At 34.7% G+C, this 13808-nt stretch overlaps 2 protein-coding genes across 5 annotated transcripts in view; one reads left to right on the top strand and one right to left on the bottom strand.

The window, feature by feature from the left end:
- LOC109597826 (flotillin-2-like) overlaps positions 1–13808 on the bottom strand; it is a 76690-nt gene that overhangs the window by 31234 nt on the left and 31648 nt on the right. The window lies entirely within an intron of this gene.
- On the top strand, positions 5048–13316 carry LOC109597825 (glucose dehydrogenase [FAD, quinone]-like). 4 transcript variants are annotated; one of them, XM_049968549.1, is made up of 10 exons: positions 5048–5115; positions 5176–5306; positions 10120–10289; positions 10352–10773; positions 10831–11102; positions 11308–11541; positions 11593–12024; positions 12334–12727; positions 12780–13006; positions 13063–13316. In XM_049968549.1, the coding sequence occupies exons 4-10, from the start codon at positions 10556–10558 to the stop codon at positions 13143–13145; spliced, it is 1860 nt and encodes a 619-aa protein (XP_049824506.1). In that variant the 5' UTR covers positions 5048–5115; positions 5176–5306; positions 10120–10289; positions 10352–10555; the 3' UTR covers positions 13146–13316. The 4 variants fall into 4 exon arrangements, with proteins under 4 accessions (XP_049824506.1, XP_049824508.1, XP_049824507.1 ...); XM_049968551.1 differs by having other exon boundaries at positions 10335–10773; XM_049968550.1 differs by having other exon boundaries at positions 10120–10448; positions 10534–10773.

The following is a 13808-nucleotide window of genomic DNA, read 5'->3' as shown; positions in this document are numbered from 1 at the left end:
CAGACCACAATTTCGATGTTTCATAAGTCATAAATTAAAAGAGACTTAAACTTGCAGTTTTCACATTTTTATTCAGTATTGTTTTTAGTATAAATTCTGAAAAATTCATTAAATTATTCAAGAATTTATAGTCGGTATAATAAAAAGAATGAAGACTTCGAGATGACCTTAATTAACCAAGTTTAAATGGACAAATCAGGCCATAATTTTGATGTTTCATAAGTCATAAACTAAAAGGGACTTAAACATGCAGTTTTTACATTTTTATTCTGTATTGTTTTCAGTATGTATTCTGAAAAATTCATTAAATTACTCAAGAATTTATAGTCAGTATAATAAAAAGAATGAAGATTTCGAGATTATCTAAATTAGCCAAGTTAAAATGATCACATCAGACCATAACTTTGACATTTCATAAGTCATAAACTAAAAGAGATTTAAACTTCCAGTTTTCACATTTTTATTCAGTATTGTTTTCAGTATAAATCCTGAAAAATTTATTAAATTATTCAAGAATTTATAGTCAGTATAATAAAAAGAATGAAGACTTATATATTATCTAAGTCAACAAAGTTTAAATGGACAGATCAGACCATAACTTTGACGTTTCATAAGTTATAAACTAAAAGAGACTTAAACGTGCAGTTTTCATATTTTTATTCAGTATTGGTTTCAGTATAAATCCCGAAAAATTCATTAAACTATTCAAGAATTTATAGTCAGTATAATAAAAAGAATGAAGGCTTCCAGATTATCTAAGTCAACCAAGTTTAAATGGTCAGATCAGACCATAAATTTGACATTTTATAAGTCATAAACTAAAAGAGACTTAAACTTAAATTGACCAAGTTTAAATGAGCATAAAATAAAAGGGATATAAACACATTTTAATTCAGTATTGTTTTCAGTATGGTTTTAGTTAAGGATAAAATAATTTTGAGTAATTGCCAAAGAATGATTAATTTCTTAATTCAGTTTCAAAATGATTGACCTCAGCTATTGTTTTACCGAAGAAAATAAATAATAAACATCGTTTTGCACAATCCTCAACAACATAAGAAGTTTACGACACGCTCATTAAAAGCTTGGAATGCACGAACATGTGTCAAACCGTATCGAGCTAATGCCGGTTTGCACGTGCCGAAATCCACGTCCGTCCGTTCCTGCGGGTGAAAGTCGCGGCCGATCCAAAATCGGTCCGACGCCCATCGTCCAATGGTAATGACTTTGAATTTTTCGACGCACGCAGGGATGGAACGACTTCGGCACCGCGGCGTGATTTCTCCGCATGCCAAAAAAAAAACAAAATAAAAAAAATAAAGCCAAATCGGATTGCGCAACCGTTGTTGTTGCGTTGCGTAATCGCGACGTGCCGATCGAGTTGTCAGGCGACTTTCACTCGGACGCGGTGGGCGCAGGAGTGCGCGGACCGGACGGTAAAATGGATTCGCGAATGCAAGATCAAGGAGATTTAAGGTGAATGTTGAGATAGATTAGTTTCTAGGGCAGGAAACGGTGCACGATTTACGCGCGGCCACCAGGAGGAAGTAAACGGCGGAATTGTGCTTTAATTTATTGTTGGCTCGTTTGTTTGTCGTGTGCATGTTTTAGAAGGGAACCAGTTATTATAGAGAGTATAACGAAAAAACTGAAGTTCTTCGAAATTATCTAAATTGATCAAGTTGAACTTATCAGATCACATCAGAAATTTGTTATTTTATATGTCCTAAACAAAAAAAGGTAGAAAGTTGTTCTCTTCATATTTTTATTAAATACTCTCTTCAGATTAAATCCTGAAAATTTCATTAAAATGTTTCAGAAATTATGGGTAGTACAATAGAAAGACTGAAGATCTTTGAAATTGTCTAAATTGACCAAGTCTAACTGATTAGATCACATAAGAAATTTGTCATTTTATATGTCATAAACAAAAAGAGATACAAAGTTTCTTTTTTCATATTTTTGTTCAGTATTCTCTTCAGTTTAAATCCTAAAAATTTCATTAAAATATTTTAAAAATTCTGGGTAGTACAACAGAAAGATTGAAGACCCAAAATTGTCTAAATTGATCAAGTTTAATTGAATAGATCACATCAGAAATTTGTCATTTTATATGTCATAAATAAAAAGAGATAGAAAGTTGCTTTTTTCATATTTTTATTTAGTATTCTCTTTAGTTTAAATCCTAAAAATTTCATTAAAATATTTTAGAAATTCTGGGTAGTACAACAGAAAGACTGAAAACCTTCGAAATTGTCTAAATTGATCAAATTTAATAGAATAGATCACATCAGAAATTTGTCATTTTATATGTCATAAACAAAAAGAGATAGAAAGTTGCTTTTTTCATATTTTTATTCAGTATTCTCTTCAGTTTAAATCCCGAAAATTTCATTAAAATATTTTAGAAATTCTGGGTAGTACAATAGAAAGACTGAAGACTTTCGAAATTGTCTAAATTGATCAAATTTAATTGAATAAATCACATCAGAAAGTTGTGATTTTATATGTCATAAACAAAAAGAGATAGAAAGTTGCTTTTTTCGTATTTTTATTTAGTATTCTCTTTAGTTTAAATCTTAAAAATTTCATTAAAATATTTTAGAAATTCTGGGTAGTAAAACAGAAAGACTGAAAACCTTCGAAATTGTCTAAATTGATCAAATTTAATAGAATAGATCACATCAGAAATTTGTCATTTTATATGTCATAAACAAAAAGAGATAGAAAGTTGTTCTTTTCATATTTTTATTCAGTATTCTTTTCAGTTTAAATCCTGAAAATTTCATTAAAATATTTTAGAAATTCTGGGTAGTTCAATAGAAAAACTGAAGACTTTCGAAATTGTCTAAATTGATCAAATTTAATTGAATAAATCACATCAGAAAGTTGTGATTTTATATGTCATAAACAAAAAGAGATAGAAAGTTGCTTTTTTCATATTTTTATTCAATATTCTTTTCAGTTTAAATTCTGAAAATTTTATTAAAATATTTTAGAAATTCTGGTTAGTACAACAGAAAGACTGAAGACCTTCAAAATTGTCTAAATTGATCAAATTTAATTGAATAAATCACATCAGAAAGTTGTGATTTTATATGTCATAAACAAAAAGAGATAGAAAGTTGCTTTTTTCATATTTTTATTCAATATTCTTTTCAGTTTAAATTCTGAAAATTTTATTAAAATATTTTAGAAATTCTGGGTAGTAAGTACACAAATTAAACTTGATAATTTTCAAGCAGAATTAAAAATAAGAGATTTAGAAACATCTTTAAGATGAGAGTTTTCTACAATTTTCTTATTACTTTCTAATTAGATTTAATGATTATTAAAATATGGAATTTACTAAACAATAAAAATAATTTGGAAATAAATTTATTTGTGCGGTTTATGCGCTTAGAAAAGTTTTCGCCCTCTTTCATTACATTCATATTTGTATTCCGATCCCGAATTTAATTTCTCTTTCATTGTGTTATTGTTTCGTCCTCCGTCTTTGTCGAGAGTGAAACGAGAACCGCAACGTTGAGTGAGAGTCGCAACATTACATAAACAAAACAAATTCATTGTTCCAATTTTAAAAATTATTTGTTATCGCATTTCTCGACGTACGCTGACAAGTTCACGTACACATCGCCAAAACTTTCGTCGATAGGATATGAAGGAAACGTTCGCCGATTATTTAACGCCTGTTACATGTGGGTTTAATCATCATCATCGCCATCATCAGCGTTTTAAGATTAGAAACTTGAGTTTAGTTATCGATTGCGCAACCGGACTCTTTAAAATTGTGTAATGCGAGAAATTGAGAGAATATCGAAGTCAAAGGTAATTACGTTCAGTTGAAAGTACGTGAACAAAACAAGATTATTATATATGCTTAAAAATCACGGACCGAGTACTCCTTTTAATCGACTGTTCGTGATTTTGGCTAAGGCTGAAATAATTACAAGTTAATCGCAGATAAATGGTTAATTTCTTAAACACAATTTGGACTGATAGGTCCTTTGAGGCTTTGCCTGTAATTTCTAAAATAACATGGATAAAACTGTGTACAAAAGAAAAACTGATGAATTCAACATTATTTTTAATATTTATTAAATTCCATAAATAAATAATCCATGAATACAATTAGAAGACAATAAAAAAGTGTATGAAAAATGTCTCATCAAGTTTCATCGTTGAAAATCATAATAAATATTTTAAAAATATTTTTATTTTATTTCTAAATCGTTCCTTTTAATTTTTGCCCATTTTTTTAAATTTTAAAACAACATTATACACTGAAAATCTAAAAATTACAGCTGAAGAATATTTTATTGATGTTTATCGTTTACTCCATCATTGAAATCACCAAAGTTAATTGTTTTTTATGATTTATGTTGAAAGAATTTTAACAATTTTTGCATTAAATACATTAAAAAAATAATAATAATTTATGTTGATCAAGGAAAATGTATTATCGTTTATGTTATCCCTGAAATTAAGTTTTATTGTGTGAAAATTCAGAATAAATATTAATAAACAACCATTTTAAACTGGAATGGAGGATTTATGTTGACTCCATCGTTGAAATCACCAAATCTAATTAATTTAAACGTATTAATTTACAGTTATTCATTAGTTTTTTTAAGTTTTAGTCACGTTTATAAATAAATACATAAAAACAATTAAAAAAAATTAATAGCCACTTTTACCTACACGAACTAATTCGAAAAAAATATAATTACCAATTTTTTTTCAAGATTTCTTCTCTCTCCAAACAATCGACGTAATTGATCACATTTTAATCAGCGTTTTGGTTCTAACAAAATTACATAAAACCACCACTTTTACTTAACCTTCGTCGGTGTCTTTCCCAACGTGAAAAAATTGACCAAGACTCCCATAACCAAAACGCACATCGATTCGGCATTGATTTCGCCGGCGAGAACCCGACGACTTCCTGATACGCTCGCTGAAAGAAAGGCAAAAGCGGCGACCCGCCATCCCACCACTGGCGGAGTCGAAAAGCGCCAGAAAACCGGCGGCTCGTGCCCAGGTTTCAGTCGCCGTTCAGCCACCGAACACAACCCGAAAAACAAAAACGATTTCGATAAATAATAACAAATCCAGGTTGTCCGCCGAAACCACGGCGCCCCGATGGACGATTTTATTTTCTGTTTTCTGTTGTAGTTTCCGACGACACGTTTGGGAGTGCGTGTGGAAATCTGTGAGTGTTGTGGTTTTCTTTTTCTCTTGGAAATTTTTCAGTTGCAGCAGGAAGTTTGGTACGGCGCAAAGCGAAAATGGATACCATTAGAAATGTGAGTATTATTTAGTAACAAAGCATGTAAAAGTGAACCGAGTGCATTGTGATCTTTGAGATTTACGACTCGAAATTCGAAATTGTCGTTGATAATAAAATTTATTGACGCCAAGTGGAACGTGAAAACGAAAGGAAATCTCATTTTGTCAACCTTTTCACTTGATTGCCGATGATTTTGGGATCGATTTTTTTGGGTCGGTTGCACAATAATCGATTGTATACATGACAATTAGTTGTACCAACACGTGTTGAAATTGATGAGAACTTATTGGCAAATTTGTGTTGCGACAACGCTCACTCCGTGATAAAATTAAAAGAGGAGTGTTTCATCAATTTTATCATTATTCTGGAAAATTAACATAATTTAATTACATAAGAGAGTCACTAATTTGGGTTTACAACTGTTCTGTGAGTTTTGAAATTGTCCTTCTTATAATTAGAACTGTTTTGTAACGTCTTGAATATTTTCATAAAAAATACGTGTAACAAAAGAGATATAAAAATTTATTAATATATTATAGATCTTATAACAAAAAAATGCTATTTTTTACTATTTTAATTTTTTTATAATTTTATAAACGTCTTTTTTGTTATATGATACGAATTGTTTGAGAAGAATATTCTCTTTCTTATTATTCTGTCCTGAAGCTGTCTATTTTGTTATACCCTTTTAAAAGTGTCTTTTTGTTGTACCAATGGTTTTGTAAGATTTAAGGCAATTTATCTTATTATACGAACAGTCTGAGAAGAATTAATATTGTCTTTCTTGACATCCTAACAGTTTTATAAATCCTGAAACTGTTATACCGGTTCTTTTATAAGCTTTAGAAGTGTCTTTTTGTTATTCCAATGGTTTTGTAAGATTTAAAACAGTTTTTCTTGTTATACGAACAGTCTGAGAAGAATTAATATTGTTTTTCTGATTATTCTAACTTTTATAAGTACTGAAGCTACCTTTTCTGTTATACCGGCTCTTTTATAAGTTTTAGAAGTGTCTTTTTGTTATTCTAATGGTTTTGTAAGATTTAAAACAGTTTTTCTTGTTATACAAACAGTTTGATAAGAATTAATATTATTTTTCTTATTATTCCAACTGTTTTATAAGTCCTGAAGCTGCCTTTTCTCTTATACCGGCTCTTTTATAAGTTTTAAAAGTGTCTTTTTGTTATACCAATGGTTTTGTAAGATTTAAAACAGTTTTTCTTGTGATACGAACAGTCTGAGAAGAATTAATATTATCTATCTTGACATTCTTACTGTTTTATAAGTCCTGAAGCTGCCTCTTCTGTTATACCGGCTCTTTTAAAAGTTTTAAAAGTGTCTTTTTGTTATACCAATAGTTTGTAAGATTTAAAACAGTTTTTCTTGTTATACGAACAGTCTGAGAAGAATTAATATTGTCCTCCTTGCTAATCTAACTGTTTTATAAGTCCAGAAATTGTCTTTCCTGTTATACAGACTCTTTTATAAGATAATAAAAGTGTCTATTAAAATTGACTTTCGTTTTATTCTTATTGTTTTATAAATCTTCAAGCATTCTCTGTCATTTCAGCTAGTTTCTTTTATTTATAATCATTTTTCTTAATTAATAATTAAAATTAGTGTAATATTTAAGCATGTAAAACATTCCTGTTGCAATATCACAATAATAGTATCCTTGAATAATTTTTACATTACACAAAGCCTTAAACTAATTTTACTATTATAATATATCAGATAATTTATTTAATATTAAAACATATTCAATGACACTTATGTAACAAACGTTCGGTTCAATAAGAAAGTTGGCTTACATTGTTTAAAAAAAAAGTACACACTCACACACGCTATAAGAGCATAACAAACTATCTCAAAGGCAAATAACGTCGAATTAATTAAACGTTATTTCCTCCATTATGCAACGCGATTCACAGACAACGATTTTCATTATTTCAATTTACCTTAATGGTCGTGCTTCCTCGACTGCATCTGGCTTAATAACACTGATTTCACTCGCCTATTCAAATGCCCCGTGTACACACATCACGGACGAAACGATCGTCGTGAACGGATACGACGAGATGACGAAAACCATGATGCATTCCACAAATCAAACCGTTAAATAATTAAGAAATAGAAAATCCGTACGACCTTGGATTATCAGGCGCCACCTGACCTTTTGCCATGATTCGTTCCCTCCGTGCCGTGGCTTCGATTCGATCTCTTTGAGGTGCGAAAGTGAAGAAGAAAAAAAAAAAAAACGGCAGCAAGAAAGTAAATGTGGTTCGTGCGGTTCCGCGTCGCCGCGACTTTTGGCATTTCCGAAAACGGAAACGTTTCAGCGATGCCGCGGCATCGGTTCGAAAACATCTCCGGGCGATAAGTGACTACTTTTTTTTCGGCTTTCATCTGGTCTCTTTCCTCATACGTATCACATAATCTTGTGGCCGACCCGAATCACCAATTATGTAATCGGGCTGCCGGTTTTTTTACTCTCCTCGAAATGTGAGATGCTGTAATCTCGTGCACCCACCTTGTTTCGATTTAAATTGGTTTGTTTTTTTATTTAAATTACACTGATTCTATTATAAGTTTTGTAACTCTCTCTGTTGTTTTATGAATTGTTTAATATTTTAAGACATATTTAATTGATCAAATTCATATTTATTATACAAATGGTCTTAAAATTGTCTTGGAAATCTTAAAATTGTCTTATTTGATTTAATAATTGTCCTTGAAGTCTTGTATTTGTTTTACTAATTGTTCTAAGTCTCAAAATTGTCTTATTTGTTGAATGAATTGTCTTAGAAGTCCTGAAACAGGCTTATTTATCCTATGTATTGTTCTTGAAGTCCTTAGACTGTCTTCATTGATATACGAATATATTAGAAGTCTTGTAACTGTTTTATTTGTTATACTAATTATCCTAGAAGTCTCAAAACTGTTTTATTTGTTGAATGAATTGTCCTTGAAGTCCTGAAACAGTTTTATTTGTCCTATGTATTGTCCTTGATGTCCTTAGACTGTCTTCCTTGATATACGAATATCCTAGAAGTTCTATAACTGTTTTATTTGTTATACTAATTGACCTAGAAGTCTCAAAACTGTCTTATTTGTAGAATGAATTGTACTAGAAGTCCTGAAACAGGCTTATTTATCCTATGTATTGTTCTTGAAGTTCTTAGACTGTCTTCATTGATATACGAATATCCTAGAAGTCTTGTACCTGTTTTATTTGTTATACTGATTGTCCTAGAAGTCTCAAAACTGTTTTATTTGTTGAATGAATTGTCCTTGAAGTCCTGAAACAGTTTTATTTGTCCTATGTATTGTCCTTGAAGTCCTTAGACTATCTTCCTTGATATACGAATATCCTAGAAGTCCTATAACTGTTTTATTTGTTATATTAATTGTCCTAGAAGTCTCAAAACTGTCTTATTTGTAGAATGAATTGTCCTGGAACTCCTGAAACAGGTTTATTTATCCTATGTATTGTTCTTGAAATCCTTAGACTGTCTTCATTGATATACGAATATCCTAGAAGTCTTGTAACTGTTTTATTTGTTACACTAATTGTCCTAGAAGTCTCAAAACTGTCTTATTTGTTGAATGAATTGTCCTAGAGGTCGTGAAACTGTTTTATTTGTCCTATGTATTGTCCTTGAAGTCCTTAGACTGTCTTCCTTGATATACGAATATCCTAGAAGTTTCAAAACTGTCTTATTTGTTGAATGAATTGTCCTAGAGGTCGTGAAACAGGCTTATTTGTCCTATGTATTGTTCTTGAAGTCCTTAGACTGTCTTCCTTGATATACGAATATCCTAGAAAGTCTAGTAATTGTTTTATTTGTTATACTGATTGTCCTAGAAGTGTCAAAACTGTCTTATTTGTTGGATGAATTGTCCTAGAAGTCTTGAAACAGTCTTATTTGTCCTACGTATTGTTCTAGAAGTCCTGAGACTGCCTTTCTTGATATACGCATATCCTAAAAGTCTTGTAATTGATTTATTTGTTACACGAATTGTCTTGTAAGTATTTGTTTTACGAAAAGAATCCATCCCAACAATTTATTTACAGCCATCCAGCTGAGCTTACAACACATTCCTGTAATTTATCACCGAGACAATTATGTTTACAAACCATAATTGCCTGTTCCAAGCAGCCCATCATCTTAATTACATTTACAAACAACAACACCCAAACAAACCATTGTAATAAATCTTCCCACTAATAGAGTCGTACAAAGGCAAGACCATGGAAGCCACCGAATCCGGACTCGATGACCGGCCAGACCGATCGATCCGATCGAAAAGCGAAAGAATGCGGCACGAGGCCACGGTCCGCATGACATAACGGTCGGGCCTTTCGTAACACTTTCTTCTCGTCCGCCTTTTAATTCGCTTCCGATCCGATTTTGTTTTTTGCTTCCACAGCTCGATCACTTCCTAACAATCTGCGGCCGTGTCGGCGCTAATACATGCGAGATCCAATTTCCACGTGAATCTTCTCTTCATTGTCTGGCCGGCCTTTTGTGTGCGTGACGAGGGAGAAGACGGAAGAGGCGAATCGATCCTTCCGGTGGAATACCGTGTCTGTGATGCACTGTGTTATTATGTCGGGGTTTCGCGTGTACAAACAATCGATTTAATTCGCGGAGAGAACGTGAATCTTCTTGGTTGGCCGATGGTTAATTTTGCACGTAGGAGAAAACGGAAGCTAAAATTGCTATTGGTTTAACCGGCGACGTTTCCGGTGAAATGGCGGACTGTGTCATTATGTCGTGCACGAGGGGTTAATATCACTGACGTTTTCATTTCCGTTTCTGTTGCAGGACTGCATCGTGACCGTTGCATAGGTTTGAGATGCTTCTCCTGCACCATCCAGACGGCGGGACGAGGAAATCTCGAAATTTTCGCAGGGCTAACATGAAAATACGGCCACCGGATTAAAGAGGAATCGAATTATTGCATTAATCAATCTAGTCAATATTAAAAGCTAGCCGTAAGAACTAATTGAGATGTTTTGATTGACTGCAACATTAACTAGCTGGGTTTTTGTTCCAGGAACGTTTTACGGCCAATTAATAACTTATAAGTATTTAGTGGTCAATAAGAACGTACGGTACTTTGTAGTCCAATATAACTTTCCATCCTTTAAACGGTAATTCACAGAAGATGCTTTGATCACACATAAAATCGACAATCAGTCTATATAAAATACATTGTTGTTTATGGTTATATTTCAGGTACTAGATTTATAAACAAAAAATGGTTGTGGAAACTCTATTAGTTTCAACAGCAGTAAAAACTGTAGGAATAGTGGGATCCACACTATGGCTAATCCCGTTGATTTTCACTGGGTTAACCTACTGGAACTACAACAACTTGGACCCTGAAGCTCCAGTCGTCAATCAGAAAACGTTATTTAGGGAGTACGACTTCATAGTTGTTGGAGGTGGATCGGCTGGAGCTGTTGTAGCCAGCAGGTAAACTTCAATCATAATTAACACTTTCCATTTCATCCACTAATTATTAAATTTTAGATTATCTGAGGTGCCACAATGGAAGGTACTTCTCCTAGAGGCTGGACCAGACGAAAACGAAATCTCAGACGTGCCATCATTGGCAGCCTATTTACAACTATCCAAACTGGACTGGACCTACAAAACTGAACCCACAGGACGAGCCTGCAACGGAATGAAAAACGGCCAATGCAACTGGCCCAGGGGGAAAGTTTTGGGTGGTTCCAGCGTCCTAAATTACATGCTTTACGTTCGGGGCAACAGGCACGATTATGATCATTGGGAAGCTCTAGGCAGGTGTCTCTTTAAATTGTTTTATGTAGGATTCCAGCAAGTTGTAAATTACGTGCGATTGCTCAAGACGTTGAATAATTCACGAGTAACACTTTCAACCTATGATATAACAACAAAAACGTTGACACTGACACAATAAAAACGGCCGAAAAGTGAAATCCGTTGACCCAAACTCGCATCTGTTAACCAGGTTAAACGTTTCAGGCAATCCCGGTTGGAACTACCAGAACGTGCTCAAGTACTTCATCAAATCTGAGGACAATCGTAACCCCTATTTGGCTAAGACGCCGTACCATGGCACGGGAGGGTTGTTGACCGTCCAGGAGTCCCCTTGGAGGACGCCCCTAGTACTAGCCTTTGTGCAAGCTGGGAAGGAAATGGGCTACCCCAACCGAGACATAAACGGGGCCGAACAAGCTGGGTTTATGGTCGCACAAGGTAACAAGCCTCCCCTAGTCACAACAAGGAGTTCTAAAATTAATATTCTAGGTACCATACGTCGTGGATCCAGATGCAGCTCAGCCAAAGCGTTCTTAAGACCAGTACGACTCAGAAAGAACCTGCACATAGCCCTCAACGCCCACGTGACCAGAATTCTGATCAACCCCACCGACATGCGAGCCTTCGGAGTGGAGTTCGTGAGGAATGGAAGGAAGCAGGTCGTGATGGCAAGAAAGGAGGTGGTTATGTCAGCTGGTTCCATCAATACGCCGCAAATTATGATGTTGAGTGGCCTGGGGCCACGGCAGGAGTTGGCGAAGCACGGAATACCAGTTTTGAAAGACCTCCCTGTTGGAGAGAACCTTCAGGATCACGTCGGGATGGGAGGGCTGACGTTTAGAATCGACAAACCTATATCAATTGTCCAGGACAGGTTCCAGGCCTTCCCCATGACCATGAACTACGTCACCAAGGAACGAGGTAATAATAAAACCAGCACTAGATGATTTTATCTCGCACGTTTGTTAACCATTGTTAGTCTTCTGGTGCGAAACGTGTTGACGTACCTGAAACAAACAAAAACACTAGATTAGGTAATGGTTTGAGATTGCGGTCGGATTGTGTAACAAGTTAACGACTGTTATTAAGAAGTGATGCGCCTAATTGACTTTCACCGGCGCTCTTTACCTAATTAGAGGTGTTAATGTGGATTTTCAGGTGATTAACGTGTTTCGCGTGTTATTTAAAGTATTTTTTAAACGGTTGGACTAAATTATCGATTTGTTTAAGGTCCTTTAACAACATTGGGAGGAGTTGAAGGTTTGGCGTTCGTAAACACGTACTTGGGCAACCGTTCTTGGCCCGACATCCAGTTTCACATGGCCCCGGCTAGCATTAACTCAGACGCAGGGGCCAGAGTCTGGAAGGTGCTGGGACTTACTGAAGAGCTCTACAACACAGTTTACAAACCCATCGCCAACCAAGACGTGTACACTTTAATGCCGTTGCTCTTAAGACCAAGATCTAGAGGTTGGGTGAGATTGAAGAGCAGAAACCCCTTCGATGCACCCCTTATAAACGCCAATTACTTCGACGATCCCTTTGATATTAAAACTTTGGTGGAGGGGGCCAAAATTGCCGTCAAAATAAGCGAATCGGAAGCATTCAAGCAATTCGGATCAAGGTACTACTATATAATGCGTCATAACTAATTTTTAATCATTGATTTCTTAAAGGCTCCACACTATTCCTTTCCCCAACTGCAAGCACCACAAGTTTAGGAGCGACAAGTACTGGGAGTGTCATATTAGAACAATCAGTATGACCATCTATCACCCAGTCGGTACTTGTAAGATGGGTCCATCGTGGGACCGAGAGGCGGTCGTGGATCCACGATTAAGAGTGTATGGTGTTGCAGGGTTAAGAGTCATAGACGCCTCCATCATGCCCACAATCCCCAGTGGTAAAACTGGAGTAAAATTTAATTGACTTATTGATGGTACCGGTTGTTTTTTACAGGAAACACGAACGCGCCAGCCATCATGGTCGGCGAAAAGGGGGCAGATTTGATAAAAGAAGACTGGTTATCAAAACAACTGTAGTTTAGGGAACCTGTAAATAATTTTTTGTACATAAAACGTATTTATAGTAAAAAGTAAAAGCTGGGCATGAATGCAATAAATTGTAATTGTAGAGTGTTTGAGTTTTTTAGTAGTTTTTAAGGTCTATCTTGTTTGAGAACTGGATGTTTAGTATTTAAGTGACCTTGTGCCTTTGTATAATTTAATATTTAATATGCCACTTTTGTACCTATCTGTAAGTTTGTATATTTTTTGTTAAATTTTGTTAATAAATGTATTTTATATAAACTTTGCGTATTAGTTAACATCGACATCCCCTCGTAACGTAGCAATATTAATACAGAGTAGGCAACCCAGATTACGTCAAGCATCAACATAAGTGGACCTTACAGCGGATCACCTTTCCCAAAAATCACCGGATCCAGCCCACACGAGTAAACCGAAACGGGTGAACTTTATTTTTCGCAACTCGCCCGTTGACGAAATCCGATTTTTAGAAAGCATATTGGCAAATCGGCCCAGATTGCCGGACCGCAAGCCGAATTGCAAAAATTGCAAATAATTAACGCCATGCAATAATAAGAAATCTGCATCTCCGTTACAATGTAATTTTGCACCTACACCTGGGATTCACCGTTGCGTCCGTTGGGGGCGTGGCCCGGTCAAGGTCGCAGTTTGGAGGAT

Source organism: Aethina tumida, chromosome 6 (assembly GCF_024364675.1).
Source record: "Aethina tumida isolate Nest 87 chromosome 6, icAetTumi1.1, whole genome shotgun sequence".
In the NCBI taxonomy this organism is placed as follows: Eukaryota; Metazoa; Arthropoda; class Insecta; order Coleoptera; family Nitidulidae; genus Aethina; species Aethina tumida.
Note: the sequence above shows the minus strand (reverse complement) of the source record. Positions and strands in the feature narration are given on the sequence as shown.